Raw genomic sequence first — 18,337 nt, 5'->3', positions numbered from 1 at the left:
CCCCAAAGCGTAATCTCATCTGAACCTTGATACTTCTCCTCCCCTCCTCTGTTGCACAGCATTTCTCAGCAAATTGTACATAGCGCCAGGATGCCCGTAGGGTTGCAGATGCGCTTTACAAATGCTATAAATAAAATAAATAAATAAAATAAATTTCAACATCCATAGACACCATAGTATGTGGTAAAGGCCCAGGCCAGAACCAAATACCAGTGGATATATGTATTCATTAAAAAAAGATGGATCAAATATATACATATGCTGTCAAATGCAATAGCAAAGGGGGGGGGCAGCCCTGGATCCTGGGAAGGAGCTAAGGTGATCCCCATCCATAAGAAGGGTTACAGAAATGTACCCACCAACTACAAAGACATAAGCCTTATTGACTCTTTTCAAAAGGTATTCTGCCAGGTGATACTGTCCAAAACTCAAGAATGGATTGAGAAAAAAAAATCCCCTCCCCCGGCACAGGCTGGCTTCAGGAAAAAACGTAGCACAATAGATCAGGTGTTTTGGTCCCTTCTCTGTACCGGACAATAGTTTAAATCAACAGGGGTTCACTCTATGTTACCTGTGTTGATTTGGAATCAGCAATTGATTTGGTACCATGACAAAGGCTTTGGATCATTCTGCCAGATTTGGGAATGCCGCAGGAGATTCTGACTTTGGTCTTTTGCATCCATGAGAACAATTTAGCTAAAAACCGATGGGGGGAACAGGGGCAGCTCACAGATCAAATCTGAGTGAGCAAAGGTGCGCACTAGGGATACGTGCCTGGCTGACACAATTTTCCTTATCACTGAATGGATGTGTCCATTTTCTCTCCTGATGTCCCATGGATGTCCCCATTATCACTAAGGAAAAAGTATCCACACACCTCTTTACCGATGACACGTTGCTAGTATCTAAAACTCCAAGTGGCTTGCAACCCCTGATAAATTAGTTTGAAGACTTCTGCATTATACGTGGCTTAGAGATAAATACCACAAAGAATAAATAGATGGCCATATATCAGCATGAAACCTACGGGGAGAAGATCTATATGGTGGGGGCTTAACTTAACCCCTTGTGTGCTGCCGTCGGCCATTGGCGGACAGGAGCACTACCTCGCTAGTTCTGCCGTCGGCCAACGGCCAATGTGGCCCTCCCCATTTTGCGGAAGTGCTGCACTGCCGTGAAATGGCGGCTGCGGCAAATGGGTTAAAAGTGTGGAGGCCTTCAACTATTTGGGCGTCAAGTTTAGGGTCAACATATCTTGGAAGCCTCATGTTGACAAAATGGTTATGAAACACAGATAAGTCACATAGGTGCTCTACTGAAAGAGGATTGCTTATCTCACAGTAACCCAGTCAGAACTGCTTTAAAGATCTATGACACAAAAGAGGTGGTCACAGCATTATATGGAGCGGAGTTATGGGGATTTTTCAATACCATGGATCTAATCAGGTCAGAAAATAAGTACTTAAGGAAACTAGTTTTATTTCCATCTAGCACTCCGTTACACCCCATAAAGTAAGACATGGTTAGGAAACCAATCAAAGATAAAGCCAGGTTGTGACCACTCTTGTACAGCACAGAAATGTTCAAGGAATTAGTTAGTCTCAATACATCAAACAAAATAGCTTAGTTTGATAATATCAAAAAGTCCCTATCTGCCCTGGGCATGCAGGAGGCCTGGAATTCCTGGATTTCATTCCATCTAAAGCTAAATTGAAGAACACTTACTGGGCTTGGGTGAGCCCAAAATGATGAGCTGAACACACCACAAGAGTGGCACTGACAAGGGAGTTTATTGACTTCAAATCTACTAGTGTATACCAACAATATCTAGATATCTTAACAGACCTTATGGATAAGTAACTCTAAATCCAATTTAGGGTGGGATCACTGCCTTTGAAAACATTTACTGCCAAATGGAAAACATTGACAACCATAACATCCATCTGCCCATGCTGCAAAACCACTAATGATACTGTGGCACATGTTCTATTTGCCTGCAAGCTTACGCCCTCTCGCCATACACTTGGATCAAGCCGGTATGTAAACAATTTGACACCTATTATCATGATGTGGCCCTTAGAATACTGAGATCTGACCCAATCCCCTATATGCTTGTGCAGTTGTTAAATTTCTTGGCAGGATGTGGATCATATGGAGGAAGGCCCTATTGACTCTGTAACAAACCTGTGGGACATTGCCCCTTTAAATCACCACACTGAGTTGCACTTTGCTCCTTTTTTTCTTTTATTGACACCATCATCTGCATTGGCATTTTAATTGTCTTGGAAAGTTATAACACTCCATGAATTGAAGTGCTGGTAATTCAACATTCCCTTGTATAAACCATTTCAATGCCGATCAATATTCATTCCCAGATTCAACGATTCTCTGTGATGATGCTCATCTTACCATATTGGAACTCTATTGATTGTTCTACCTGAAAGATATGTTTTCAGTTTGTACTTTTTACATGCTCTGTCTGCCAAAAATTCCCCATGGCGAAATAATGCCCACCATCTTATCAAGCTGGCATATTTTAAACATTGTCCCAATGACACTATATTCCTGCCATCCTCACAGCAGACTCTGATATAGTAGGGTTCTTTTCCTAAGTGAAGCCAGATATTTAGATTAACCAATGTACTGATAGGAACACATAAAGGACCAAAACAAGGTTTTTTGTCCTCCTGTGTTTATTTTTACTTTTTTTTCTCGTTTGTGAGCTCCACTAGAATGCAACTGTTATTCAACCCCAATGGTTTGGGTTCATGTATGCCAATTTGCAGCAGTACTTTTACTTACTTTATGCCATTATCTACACATTTTAATCGTTTAGCCACAATGAGCCTTTTCTTATTGGAAAATCGAACATCTTCGTGCCCACACAGTGGTGACTGACTGACACAGCACCCCCTCCTAACACAGTGGATACTGTGAGGAACTTGGGATTTAGATTTTATACGGCACACTCTTTCCACCAGCAATCCCTCTCGGTGGCCGACACTTGCTTCCACATGATAAAAACCCTTAAAAAATGTTTTGGTCTACTTCCAGTTACAGCTAGAAAGACAGTTGCAGTTGCCTTAATCCTGCCTCGTCTTGATTACTGTAATAGCCTATACACAGGAGCTAAGAAGGCAGTCCTGAAAAAAACACAGATAGTCCAAAATGCTGCTGCCCGGCTGGTATTAAAACTTTCACGGGGTTCTCGGCTTCAGCAGCACTCAAAACCCTCCATTGGCCTCCCATACTTCAAAGGATTCTCTTCAAGATCCTAGCAATCATCTTGAGAACTCTCAGGTCAACGTGACCTAAATACCTCAAGGCCAGAATTAAACCCTATATCACCCAATGGCTTCTGAGATTATCCTCTGAAAACTTTCTAACACCTTCCTGCTTTCACCTGTCATCCAGAGGGAGAAAGTCAATAGCAGTCCTGGGAACAAAAACTTGGAATAGTTTGGCCACCCATCTGAGATTTGCGCAGTCAGAACCCATGTTGAAGAAACTTTTGAAAACCTGGATCAGACAATATAGTGCCCCAGACAATATAGTGTTGTCACTCATCTGATAATTTTTCCGACTGTGCCTATTTACCTTCATACCACGGACCCCCTGGTTTCAGCACCAAGATGCTCTGCGGAGTGAAAGCTGCGCTCTATAAATGCTCTCATTCATTCATTCTTATCTTAACGTGTGTTTTATTGAACTGTGGGCTTCATTTATGAAAAGTGATGCATCGCTGCGTGAAAACAGCGATACGTCACTTTTGATTGCGCCCTCCTTGTGACATGCTGGATCTGTCATATTTACAGTATGACGCATCATGTCGCAAGGAGTTAAAGATACGTCAGTATTTCTAACGTACCAGTAGGCGCAAAAATGACGCAGTGCTGGAGTGTGTCACAAAAGTGACGCAACTCCAGCAATGAGTCATTTCACATGGGCAAGTTCCATGTGAAATGTGCCTGCATCAGTCTTACGCCTGCCATGAGGCAGGCGTAAAATATTGACGCATTTGCGTCCTAGAAGTGGCGTAGGGAAATCTTATAGATTTCACTGTGTCACTTCTATGACCCTTTCTTGCGTTGGAACACCCCCCACATACATTACACCTAGCGCAGGTATAATGTGGCACAGAGGTTAACAAAGTGACACATCTATCTAGATGCATCAATTTGTAAATATGGTGCAACATGATGCATTTTTTACGAGCTGGTGCGTCACAAAAAGTGACGCACCGGCGGTGCAAAAGTGACGCAAGGGCTCATAAATAAACCCCTATTCAATGCTTTGAAAACACCTTCATGCGCTATTTGTTGGCAGTTCCTAGTTCTACCGCCACTTTTAGCTGTCAGAGGGAACTGGTCTCTCATATATTTCTGACATTATAAAGATCAATCCCCTTCTTTTATGGCATAAGGTATGGGTGTCTACAAAGACGGGTTTCAACAGAGACATAATCATGGATTGCCTCATGCTGGATAGGGTGGCGAATATGCTACGGATTAGCTATATAAAAAGAATGACACATGACATAGGCCACCTGGAATATTTTGATAAACCTAGTAGTTTGGAAACTGTATCCAGAAAATCTCTAAAGGCACACTGCCTGAACCATCTAGAGAATAAACGCTGGCTTATCAAGAGAGAAAAGAAATCGGTCATGGGCAATCCTTTGATGACCACGTGCATAGGCCTACAACACCACCTGGTATTAGTACAGAGTAGCTTTTCCCGCATGCTTTTGGCCCGTTTTTGTTGTGGGTCTTTTTTTAGATTGGTCACATTTCCTGAAACAAATGATTGGACAAAACATTCTACCAAATATGTCCATGTGAAGATATCTCAATACAAACAACTATGCACTGCATGCTATTCTGTAAATGCTATGTTGTACAGAGGAAAAGGTTTTTAATGCCTATTCTTAGAAGATGGAACCTAAGACAATGTAGAACAGCTTTTTTAAGATAACAAATGTTGGAAAATGAATATACCATCATGGTCATTTCTTCGTTCTTAAAGGCTGTTATCAGGTTCCGGAATACTATGTGAGGCTATTGTGAAAATCAGTGACTTTGTATCCATTTGTGTATATATATGGATTTTATCATGCCTCTTTTATATTATGCATCACAATTATGATTATATTGATTGCACTGCTTATTCCCCTGTATTTTGTAATATAATTCAGAATTTTTTTTCTTTTTTAACATTGTGCTTTTATGATTTTGCTGAACCAAAATCGAATAAAGCTGACTTGATTGATTGATTGATTAGGCCCCTAAGTTTTTAGGCCACTGGCATTTTATTGCCATTTGGGGCCATGTCACACATACTCATCTGAGTACTATTTGCTCCTACCTTTCAATGAATTTTTTCACCTATGTAATTTGCAGGTTCTACTCAACGTGATACTCAACGAGGATGCATACCTGCCTCCGAGTGATGTATCTTGTTTTCTTTTTTATGTTTCTACTTTTATGACCTAAAATACATTTTTACTACTACTCTACTACTTTATAACATTAAATTATATGTATTTATATTTAACCTATTTTAACTATTTTATTTTAATGTAACATTATTTAATGTGGGGATTTTATTTTCACTCACTACCTCCATTATTTTCCATGAGAGGAAGTTGCTGTATGAGTAGTTGGCCATGTGTAGGACTGGACTTACTTTACTTTCTAGATACAGTAATTTACTGCTGGTGTGGATCCTTTTTTAGCTGTAGGAACTTTAACAATGAAGATTATGAATAGCCTTTTTTTGGGTGGGTAAATATCCCGCCCTAACCTTTCCTAAACCCCTCTTGGATTTACCTAAACACCTCTCATTTAGTAGTAAGTATGCCCCTTTTTTCACCCCTCACCCTGGCCCCTCCACATTTACTGCCAAGTAATAACTCACATGTGTGAGGATCTCACCATAGAAAAACTAGGAGAGGTGGAGATTTACACTTGTAGGTTTTTCATCAGGATTTTGTAGTCGTTTAGTAGTACTATTTTAGTACTTCTAAACATAATAGAAAATGCAGTTTGTGAATAGTGCCCGGAGTATTCATTTAGCCCTCAGATTTTTTTTTCCTGTGCCTAAAGATGCATATTACCGTTTCTAGTTCCTTGGTTCGATGCTTTTCGTGCGGTTAAGTGAGCATGTTACTTTTATTTGTTTTCACAGTCCATAATTCTCAAGCTCGGGGCCTGTATCCAAGTACAGGTGTTATTTATTGCACCTGATAAATAACAATACCGCGGGGTACGTTATTTATCGGGTGAGATAAATAACAGCTATTTCAACTTGTTGGCCAATAACATGCGGATTTGGGGGCAGATTTATGTTAACTGGCGCATCCCGAGGGATGCGCCAGTTAACATGCGCCACAGTGCGCCACAGCTACGCCACCCATGGTGCGCCGCATTTATGATGCGGCGCACCATGGGGCAAAAACGGCACAGATGCGTGACGCATCTGTGCCGGAAATGTGGCGCATTGCTAGAGGTGCGTCGCAAGCGCGACGCAGCTCCAGCAATGCTCTGGGGGGGCCTATTCTTTCAATGTTGCCTCAAGCCTTACACCTGCTTCAAGCAGGCGCAGGGTTTTGACGCAGCATTGCCCTAAAAGTGACTGAGTGAAATCTCATAGATTTCACTCAGCCACTTTCAGGAGGCGTTCCTGCGCAGGAACGCCCCCCCTGCGCAGGAACGCCTCCTCATGGCGCAGTGCTGTACAACGTGACGCATCTCCTAGATGCGTCACGTTGTAAATAGGGCGCAGGGATGCGCCACGTTTCCATGCCGTTGCGTCACGCAACGGCGGCGTAAACGTGGCGCAAGCCCTTCATAAATCTGCCCCACGGTGTTTAACGCACCAAAATCCATGTGATACGGTAAGCACTGTTTGCTTTCCCCAGCTAAATTTCGGCAGGATTAACCTGTCAAAATTTAACGAAGGTTGAGGTATTTAACTCATCCAATAATAATCAGCTCCGTTAGATACCTAACAACTTGTAATTCCAACCCGTGCATAAACAGAAGTTTACGCATGGGTTCTAATATACAGACCAACACGTAATCATGATCTTAGATTACGTTTATCTTCAGCTGCATTTATCACAATCCCCTGGCTCAGCAGTCCTAGTATTCCACCCAGCATGCACTACTTTTGTCTCTTCCTGTGCTTCTGGTGCCTAAGACATTGGTTCCCTTTACCTGTATCTGCTTGCGCTCTTTTCATCTGGCTCAGTGTTCCATGGGTCTTGTTGCTCCCTTTTTATCCTTCTCTATGTTTTGGCCTCAGATTGAATACCTGAGTTGCTGCAGCCTATTTCTCGCTCTTGGTGACCAGTGTTTCTCTGGTTGGTGTCTGATTGTATCCAGACAGATCTGATGCCCTTGATGTTTGTTAGTTTCTACTATAAGAACTTACCCAGTGGTTATTGAATCGTTTCACAATGACTGCTGGTGATAGGGACCGGACAGGATTCATAGAGCAGCCAGTGTAGTATATCTGTGGAGAAAGAATTAAATACAACATCAATCATTGATATGTATTAGCTAACCTCATTGATTATTGAAACAATTATTCTGCATTTACAGCATTTGAGAAAAGACGGGAGTGCAGCAGTTATATGTTTTTATAACAGCCAGTATTTTTGGTAAACAATACGTTACACAGTCTGCTTCTAACAGTACAGGGACTCTGGGGGCTGTTCAGAAAGGTAATTTGGTGCTTCTTGTGCTTTCCCAGAAGACTCCTGTCACCTCTTGTATGAAGTCCAGTACCCTTAACTGTCAGACTAGTCACTCGTATTTATTTCAAACATGTGGCAGTGCGCACCTGGCCAAGCACATGCATATATGCAATACTAACTTACAAGAGTAAATATTAAGAAAGTAGTTGGTGTTGATTCTCTAGCAAAGCAACGTTGTAGAGACATAGGGCCTTATTATGAGTCTGACAGTCCACGGACTACCAGACTTGTGGGGGTGAGGCAGTGGTGGTCTTCCGACAACCCTATTATGACCAGGGTAGTTGGGCCGCCCTAGGACCATTGCAACCGCCTGGGATTAGAGTGGCATGGTGGTCTTGAGGCCCCTATATGCTTGCCAAGCATATTACAAGTTTCCTCATCACTACACTTTTAATGGGGATGCGAATGCCATGAAAAGTGTGATGCTGAGGAAATAAAAGGGGCCTTACAAGGCATCCTTGTGCCCCTGCGCCATAAGGTACATGCAGGGGGCACATGTTATGCCCCCCCCCGTGTGCATGCCCCCCAGTATCTGTATAATTGGGGAAAATGTGGGGTTGTGTCCTTTAAGGGGCCGGGTAGGACAACGTAACATTGTTTATAAATAAGGGGACCCGGTCACGTTTGAATTCTGCCACTTTTTTATTCTGGGTAGATTTAATACCCTAAAGAATTAAGCCTTGGGTATTTTAGTCGGTTTGTATGTCGTGTTTGAGTTACATCACTTTATACACTTTTCATTTGTACGAGGTTTACATGTTGCAATACAAAAACATTAATCCACTACATGCAAGTATATACACTTTTTACACACAAAAAATAATTGCACATTTAATAAATCACATTTCATCTTCTACAAACATATTCTGACTAGTATCCTGGTAATTAGTTCAACACCAGACCTGCATTGGTTTATTTGTATTAACTAAAGGAATGGTCTCACAAGGGCTTTGTTAGGAAATATTATTCTCTTAGCTGTATACACCAATAGGTGTGTACTGTTCTATTTTTTGCCCTTTGCGAGTGTAACGTTCATAAAACAAGCTGACGCGTTTCCAAGCCTGTATCCTTGATCTTCGGGCTTTTCTTCAGGGCTCTTTACGGGGTACCTTATTGGAGTTCGTGTACAGGTTTTTCATGCTTGATTGGAGCTCTTGACTGACACTTATATTTTTGTGGACGGGTGTCTTTTAATCGTGACTGTTGCCGCTTAGTGCCTTTCTCTTCTGAGGCACAGTGGTTAAAGTGATGGCGGTATTTGGAGTGTCCTCACACAGGCTGACCGCCGGTCTTTCGTTTTAAAGGGGTCGCCTCATTGCGTCAATGTTATCTCTATGCATACTGCATCTGTATGGCATGGACTGCAGTAGTCCATGCTGTCCAAGTACTGATTTTCATGTTCCCATTGCAGTGCCTATTTCATAAGCACTGCAGTGGGAACAACAAAGAACACCCCACCAGACAGAAGAAAACTCCTAATCTGGCAGGCGGTTCAAACATGGGTTTTGCGATGCTCAAGCTGGGCAGTACCGTTACTGCACCACTAAACCCATAACAAGACCCTTAGTAAAGTTTCACAGTAAGGGGCTTATTTACAAGCCCCTTGCGCCGCTGGTGCTCCACTTACCCCCATATTAAAAGTGATGCACCAGCAGTGCAAAAGGCTTGTAATTAAGCCCCTTAATGTTTTAATTTGATGTTTAACATTCTGAAAGCAGTAAAAGGTTAACAAGCAAATATATAGGGCCTCATTTATGGATTGTTTGCTGGCACCTTTGCACCACGGTGCAAGGGTGCGTGCATTGCAGGGATGATTATGTTTGTGCAGGAAAGGAAACCTACCTGTACAAAAACTATCACAAGAGTCTTTTTCCTCCTTCATGTGTGCTGCAGAGTACAGCACACATAGAAAGAGGAAAAAATAGGAGAAATACAGATGTTTCTCCTCGTTCTTCCTCCCTTACGCCTCCCCTGGGGAGGAATACGTTTTTGGCACTGCCTCAGACTTACGACTTCTTGTAAATCTGCAGCAGTGTCAAAAGGCCATGGATGTTGCTGAGAATGCCCCCAGCAACACCCATGAAACACCGATTTCACCCAGTTTTCTACGTGGAAGGAGCACATATTTATAGGGCTATGAAAAGCCATGTAACGTAGGTTTACATGGCCTCATAAATGTGCCAGAGGCACATTGCGCCACCGGAACATCAGAAAAGTCATAAATGAGACCCATAGAGTGCAAAACATATTTTGCAAAAGCGTAGACTTCAAAACATAGACAATTTGTACCAAACATGAATATCTGTCTTCAAAAATTTCAACTTGCACCGAATTTCACTATCAAGTACTTGCTGGGAGAGGAATTGGAATACCAGATTTATTTAGTCAAATTATATTATATGTGGTTAAAGAGTTTAACTGGATTTAGGCATTAAATAAAGTCGGAAACTTTTGTTTCAAGAAATTTATACAGGATTGAGATTTTGTGAATTTTTTATTTGAACTCCATTGTTCTTATTGATTGCTTATCCCTATTGTTCCTCTTAAACTCAAGAACTTTGAAAATTGAATTGAAACTAAGCATTTACCAACCTTCACCTCTGCTCTATTTTAAAAACTGTTGCCTACAATTTTTCATAGGAACATGAGCTGTTCAAGAACCCAAATCCTCTGCAAAGATCTTGCACCCCAATGTCAATCCTGGTCTCTACTGATCACAGCACCACTGACAGACTTAGAAGTACAATTAGTATATTGGGCAGCATGGCATAATCAGTTGCAGGTCCTACATAGAATAATAACATGGGTAGAATATCTTCCTCTGTTCAAACAACCAAACTATCGAATTTGATATCCACATACACAAAATCCACTGACAATCATCTTAGCTTCAGAAGATTAGTCAAGAGCTGGCTTTTCCCCAAATGAGGACTATACTCAGAATACAACAGTGGACCACAACACATCTAGAAGAGTGGCACTTAATAAACAACAGACAAATGGGTCTTGAATATTGTTCAGAATGGATATTCTCTTTAATTCAGGCCCCTCCTCCTTCCAATCCACTAATCAAATCATTGGCACATCAGAAAGACCTGTTACAGAAAGAAGTTAACATTCTGTTACAGATGCATGCTGCAGAGGAGGCTCCCTTCTACCAGAGAGGAATGGGGGTATGGTGTGAAAGAAATGATCAAAACAAGAATTCAGATCCATTTGAAATCTGTGAGTACTGAACAAGTACATAAGAAAAGAAAAGTTGAGAATGCTGGAATTACATCATATTTATCCTCACCTGTATCAAGGAGACTGGATATGTTTGATATATTTAACAGATGCTTTCTTTGACATCTCAATATATGTAAAGCATCAAAAATGTATTTGATTCAAAGTAGGATCTTGACACTGTCGATGCAAAGTCCTACCATTCAGCCTAAAATCAGCTTCACAGACGTATGCCAAACGTATGGCTGTAGTCGCAGCTCACTTCAGGAAACAAAAGATATTTGTTTATCCATATCTGGATGATTAGCTGATAAAGAGCATGCCACCAGCCGAGACAAAGAAACATTACCAACTTTGTATCAAGATGTTAACCAATCTGGGTCTCCAGGTCAACCTCAGAATGTCAACAGCCTGTCTGGTCTAAAAGCTGCAATATCGGGGAGTAGTACTGGATACCCAATCAGCAAACGAGTATCCTTCGGAGGAGAGATTATCATCAATCAATCAATCAATCGAACAAACTGAAGTGTCAGAATCTCTACATGTTCGCCTTCCATCAGCAAGACAGATTGCATCCCTACTAGGCTCGATGACTTCTGGCATCTTTCTAATTCGTCAAGCAAGACTTTTCCAGCAATGTCTAGAAGTCCAGTGAAATCAGATATCGAACTGCTAATATTATCTATCACATGCTGTAATTCAGTCTCTCCCATGGTGAACTCAAACGAAAAACCTTTTGGTAGGAATATCATTCCATCAGGATCTGACATTGATCACAGATGCTTCTCTCCAGGGATGGGATTCTCATATGGGTCACTTGAAAACCCAAGGAATTTGATCAGACAAGGAAAAGACATCACATCAATATGCTGGAATTGAGAGCAGTCCATTTGACCCTCAAATACTTTCTCCCAACAATAACAATAACCTCCCTTCTTATTCAGAGTGACAACACGTTAACAATGCATTACCTGTACAGGCCAGAAGCTAGTCACTTACGCCCCCTATCTATTGAAGCTCAAGCCATATTGAAATGGTTAATAGCCAGAAACCTAACCACAACAGCTGTTCATCTTCGAAGGGTTCAAGATATCCAAGCCGGCTCTCAGTCAGGTTTTTCAGGAAAATCACGACTGGATTCTAAACGACAAAGTCTTACAAGGCATTTTCCAAGACTGGGGATGTCCACAAATAGATTTGTTTGCAGATGTAAACAACAAAAAATGCCAGGACTACGAATCTAGGTACTTCCAAACAGAGTTGAAACTGAATTACTTTGATAAATTGGTCAGGGAAATTTCTCTGCGCAATTCCTCTCATACCGACAGTAATCATCAAGCTCTGCAGGTCCGAGACCAGGATGATACTGATAGCACCACAAAGGCTTCATCAGTGGTGGTTCACGGACGTTCTTCACCTATAAGGATGACCACACAAGAGATTGCTCTGCAAACATGATTTCCTGTACCAGTTCAGAGGACAGATACTCCATCCCAACCATCCATCACTGAACTTGACAGCTTGGTTACTGAATTCCTTAAATATGGACATTTAGGCATTCCTCAAGATTGCATGGACATTTTAAGAGGAGCTAAAAGACCTTTCACAAGAAACTCTTATGCTTTTAAGTGGAAGAGGTGTTACTTATGGTGCATTCAAAACAAACACAATCCAATCTTGTGCCAAGTAGAAGTGGTTATACCCTATCTTCTGCATCTAACTAAGTCTTGGTAACAGTTTTCTTCTATTTAGATGAATGCTGTGACCATAACAGCCTATAGAAAATCTCGGTGGCCAAAATGGCAGTGTGTGCAGACACGCATTGCTGAGCTTCGCATAACGCCTGCCCAAAAATCCTGTATATACCCTGCATATGCTTGCTATGTGAAGTGCAAATATCATGGAACGCTTCAGGAGACCCTCGTCTGTTGGAGCTTGCCTGCAGCAAATGATGCAGTGAAGGCATGACACCGCGATGACCTGAGACCGCGGACCTCGAGTGAGGGCGATCCGCTCGACCACGGCTGTGCTCGGTGAGTGAGAGGAGGGGCGCCTCGGGCGTAATCACTCAAGACAACGGATGACTGTGCTACTGGCGGCATGCCCGCTGGTTTAGAGTTTGCACCACACACCTGGCTGGAGCAGTGGATCCCGGGACCCGTAGCAGCTCACACCCATGAGGTACTGGATTATTGCCTGGACGGATGTCGTTGGAATGCCCCCAACTCCTTTGTTAACTGAATGGTCTTCGGCCCTGGTATTGAAGTTCACATGGCATGTGTGTTGGGCCGTGTGAGTTCCGGATGCAAGTGCCTCTGTCGATGGGAGGATTGCAGTAAGGGGTGCACACGAGGCCTAGCCATTGCTATTGCTGGCGAGCTTGCATCATGGTCATGCAGATAGGGATAAACATCTGTTTCCGTGCGTAGGGCACCGGCAATCAACAAATTGAAGGCCATGCGACTTACCCCCTTGAGAGGGACTTCGTCATAGGAGCACCTTCACCAGCTGTGCCTGTGACCCATTGAAGATTGCTGCCGAGGGTCCAGAGATGACGGTGACCCCTCCTACTTTGAGTGTGTCACTGCAGGAATGAGGCGTGGCCGAGGGCTCTACAGTAAGACCGTGACACCTGTGAGGTAATGTGACAATCCCTCCAGGGCCTGCTTTGTTCTGTGGTCTTTCACCACGGGAACTCCCACCATTGCTTTAGCATTGGATTGCTGGACACTGCAAACGTAGACACGTAGACTTTATGCCTGCCTGAATACCAATCGCTTTGTGGTCCCTCCGGAGCTGCTGATCGGGTCACAGCAATGCGGCTGATTATAATCCAGTGGACCACCACCCAACAAGAATTGACATCGCAGCTATCCTAGCAATACACAATCAAAGGCAGTCCCAGAACTATACAACCCTCAGTGCTACCGTAGTAGACTGCCACCTGAATAATAATAGCAGTCAACCAAGTAGGTGTGTTTTATACACCCTCCGCCAGTGAGTGTCTGCACCATATTTGATAATCACCTACATTACACCACCGCAGCAGTAACCTGAGACTCTCTTGTGTGCTTTGTAAATCTGGTGCACCACCCCAATTCTCTCTTTGTGTAATAACACCACACAGGTACCTCTTAACGCAACGTTGCAAGAACAATAAGCAGGATGGGGAAGCCCTGACTAGACAAGGCGCAATCCCAACCGACTGATGCAACAACTTCTGCTACCGGTGGGGGAGATGCCACACACCACGCTACCTTAAACCTGAATGCTTCATCCGACCATTCACATCAGTTCGATGAACTGATGGCAGCAAATTAGACATTAAGACTACACTGGGCCCAAAAATTCACTCACTATGCGCAGAAATTGGGTTTTTGAGAGAACATCGTATAAAGCTTAAAGACAGGGTGGAGAAATTAGAATTCACACTACCATCTGTGTACCCTACTGTTTCCACGGCCATGGATCAGATAAAATCCCTTCAACAAGTGGTGGAATACTTGAAAAGCCAAGTAGAGGAACAGGAAGGGCGATCCTGCAGAAACAATATCCGCATCATGAGGCTGCCGGAACGGGTGGAGGGGTCCAGCATGGACCAGTACCTAGAGACCTGGCTCTCCGCAGACAGACGCCAAGGCACTACCGCAAAAAACATTTCAATACAGAGAGCACATAGAGTACCAGGTGGTCCTACATGCCTGGGCAATACTCCTAGGCCAGTAGTAGCAAGATTGTTCAACTACTGTGACAGAGACCATATCCTCCAGGTGACCACAGCTCATGGTCCCTGGCAGATTGAGAATGCAACTGTACATATTTACCTGGATTATCCCCTGACGGTGCAACACAGCAGATCATCCTATATGGAAGTCAAACAATGCCACAAAGACCACGAGATACAATATGCATTGCAGGACCCAGTCAAACTGCGTATTCAACACAAAAACAGCAATATATATTGCTCTACTCCTGAGGAGGCATGGTCATGGCTAGATCAAAATGGATTTGCACATCCTCCACCCACTACCTCAGCAGATCCCCAACAGGCTTGGAAACATGTGGGCGCGCGAAGGGGCCGCAGATGAGGCAGAATACAGGATCCTACAAAAGCCGAGTTAACAAGAGAACGTTCGCAGGCCATAAAGATGGCGGAACATCTGGGTGACCCTGTGACACCCAGCAGATCTGACTCTGACTCGGAAGTGGTGCAAGATTAGTCGCTGTCCCTTACAGACTCACAACATGCAGCATTGAGGGGGAGGCCTGGAGATTACCCACAGATGGCAGATGAATTGGGTGACACCCTGATAGACACTTTGAATATCTGGAGACAATGCATTGATGGATCGTTGCCGGTATGAGGGTCGGCTTGTTTATCTTTGTTTCTCCTTGTGCGATAACAGAGTCCTGGAACCAAGGATACTGCAGTTGTGATTCATACAAGGCAGCCAAACTTCAGTCAAAACACAGTATTTCTACGCCCCCTAGTAATGTTAAGTGGCTGTTACAGCATCTTTTCTAAAATCGGTTTGATTGCATTTCAGTGCAGATGGCCAATTGCCCATTGGCAGGCCGGCCTGGGGTGGGGAGTTGAGGAACTGTTATTGTTTAATACGATCCATCTCTCTTGCTATGTCAAGTATAAAGTGCAGGATGGTTGTTATCATGACTATAATTGTGGTCGAGTGGTGGGGGGGCAGAAATAATGACTTCACAGTTGGAGAACCGCATATGGTAGTACTCCTTTTCTTTCTCTTACTGTTGATCAGATGGCAAACAGTGACTATACTTTTATAACTTGGAATGTGTGGTGATTGGCAGGATATAATAAACAACATAAAGTCTATTAATATCTGCATAACCATAAGATTTTAGTTGCATTAATACAAGAAACGCATCTCACTACATAAACGCTCACTTCACTTCGTAAGTGTTGATGGGGCACAGTCATAGGGACCCCATACTCCGAGTATGCCATAGGCACCGTTATATGGGTGTCGCCAGGTACACCTTTAAAAATTCTACACACACAGATTGATGTTCAAGGTCGTTACGTAATCTTGGAAGGTCTCTTAGATGGTCACCCATTAACTTTAATCTCCCTGTATGCCCAAACTCAGGGTAAGAGTTATTCCTACAGACACTAAAACCATCCCTGCTTTCTGATCCCACAGCGCCAACATTCTTGGGGGGAGACTATAACTTCATCTATGATCTTGCCCCAGATTGCTCATGTCCGCTGCTCGTGGGGGAACAATCCATTCAGCTGACATGACACATGAGGGACTGGGCCGTTAATATGCAATTAAGCAACGCATGGCAGAGTAAACACCCTGATATTCACATTATTCCACGCTACATGATTGTTATACGAGGATAGATGCAATATATTGCTTGACTGATGCCTTGTCTAGGGTATCGCACACAGAATACCTGGGGCACACAATCTCTGGCCACAGCCCACTACAATTGCACCTTTCGTGGGGTACGCACAGTGCCAGGCTTCTGACCTGGCGTCTACCTATTGCTGTGCTTAAGGATATGGCATTCCGATCCTCTCTCTCACAATCTTTCACTGCATATTTCCAGACCTACAATGGCACCGTCTCCAATAGAGGTGTAGAATGTGATGCATTTAAATCGGTTCCCAGTGGACACGCCATTAAATTAACTTACGGCACCTGCATGAGACTTACATCAGAACTGAAGTAGCATGAGATGGAAATTCAAAGATGTGAGTGATTGACACCTACAGAACCCCATCTTATTCGTCTGCTAGCTGAGGCATGTCTGTCGTACAAGGAGACATTGGATAGTCTCCGTGCACTGGATTATAAACAATATCTAGCTCGTCGGCATTTAGAAGGTGACAAAGCAGGCAAAATGCTGGCTTGGTTATTGAAAAATGATACTTCACAACCCCCAATCACAGCGATATATACTAATGAGGTCGAATTGGTGAACACACAGGAGGCGATTAATGACTATGACCTACAGAACCCCATCTTATTCCTCTGCTAGCTGAGACATGTCTGTCGTACAAGGAGACATTGGATAGTCTCCGTGCACTGGATTATAAACAATATCTAGCTCGTCGGCATTTAGAAGGTGACAAAGCAGGCAAAATGCTGGCTTGGTTATTGAAAAATGATACTCCACAACCTCCAATCACAGCGATATATACTACTGAGGTCGAATTGGTGAACACACAGGAGGCGATTAATGACTATTTTCATAAGTATTGCACCTCTTTGTACAGCACTCCTAACACTGATGATCCCCCTCACATTCAACTGGCCTCAATCAACCTTTGTCACTGTTAAATGTCGACTATAAAATGTTTGAGAAAATACTGGCCAATAGACTACTAGAAGCAGCACCCATACTGGTACATGAAGACCAACATGTTTTCATCCCAGGAAGAAGCACAGGCCTGAACCTGCGCCGTCTCTTTGACTTAGTTGATTGGGCCCATACAGAACCTCAAACTCCTTAGTTAGCAGCCTTAGATATTGAAAAGGCGTTTGATACTTTGGGTTGGCATATTTATTGGGTGTGTTTGGAAAATTTGCTTTGGCCATAAATACTTGCAAAGGGTGCGAAGATTATACAAGAAACCGCATGCGAGAGTAAAGATAGGCCGCGTCATCTCCCCACTGTTTGTAATAAGCGGGGTACCAGACAGGGCTCATTTTATTTGCATTGGACATGTAGTCTTTGGTGTGCAAACTGTGCCAACGGGTGGTGGACTGGGGTCTTCAGGCAGCCAGGCAATGGCATATAGTATCACTCTATGCAGACGATGCACTAATCTACCTGCATGGCAAGGTCACTGTTCTGCAAGTGCTGATGAGCCTGTTAGACACTCATGCTCAGGTCTCAGGTCTTCGGGTCAATTTGTCCAAGTCTGAAATGTTCCCAATGAAATCGCTTTCACCAGAACAGAGACAGACTATGCCCTGTACTCCACTGGAATGGCCATTTGACACTTTCAAATATGTAGGTGTACAAATCTATCACTCTCGTTCAGATATCATAGATGGGAACCTGGGTAAAGTAAATACGACAGCTTGCATAGCCCTTCCATTTTGGCGGAGCCTGACCTTGTACCCTATAGGTCAGGTGGCTATTTCCAAAATGCTTTTACTTCCACGGCTTTTGTATTTCTTTGCCGCCCTCCCTCAGAAAATACCACAGAGTATATTTAAAGATCTGGAGTTGCTGCTTGTTTCTCTGATATGGGGGGGGGGTCGAGATCCAGGCTGGCACTCCATAAACTGTACCTGACACTTACAGACGGGGGCTTGGGTGCACTGAAGTTTTGGCATAAATACACTGCAGTGCAACTGC

At 43.3% G+C, this 18,337-nt stretch overlaps 1 protein-coding gene across 1 annotated transcript in view; it reads right to left on the bottom strand.

Annotated features, from left to right (window-relative positions):
* Nucleotides 1-18,337, bottom strand: part of LOC147748246 (aquaporin-5-like) — a 56,405-nt gene that overhangs the window by 21,588 nt on the left and 16,480 nt on the right. Inside the window, exon 3 of the mRNA XM_086959212.1 lies at nucleotides 7,435-7,515. Within this exon, the coding sequence (XP_086815338.1) occupies nucleotides 7,435-7,515 (81 nt within the window). The remainder of the gene's footprint in view (nucleotides 1-7,434; nucleotides 7,516-18,337) is intronic.

This window comes from Lissotriton vulgaris, chromosome 1_1 (genome assembly GCF_964263255.1).
Source record: "Lissotriton vulgaris chromosome 1_1, aLisVul1.2, whole genome shotgun sequence".
NCBI lineage: Eukaryota > Metazoa > Chordata > Amphibia > Caudata > Salamandridae > Lissotriton > Lissotriton vulgaris.
This window is presented reverse-complemented; position numbering and strand designations above follow the sequence as displayed.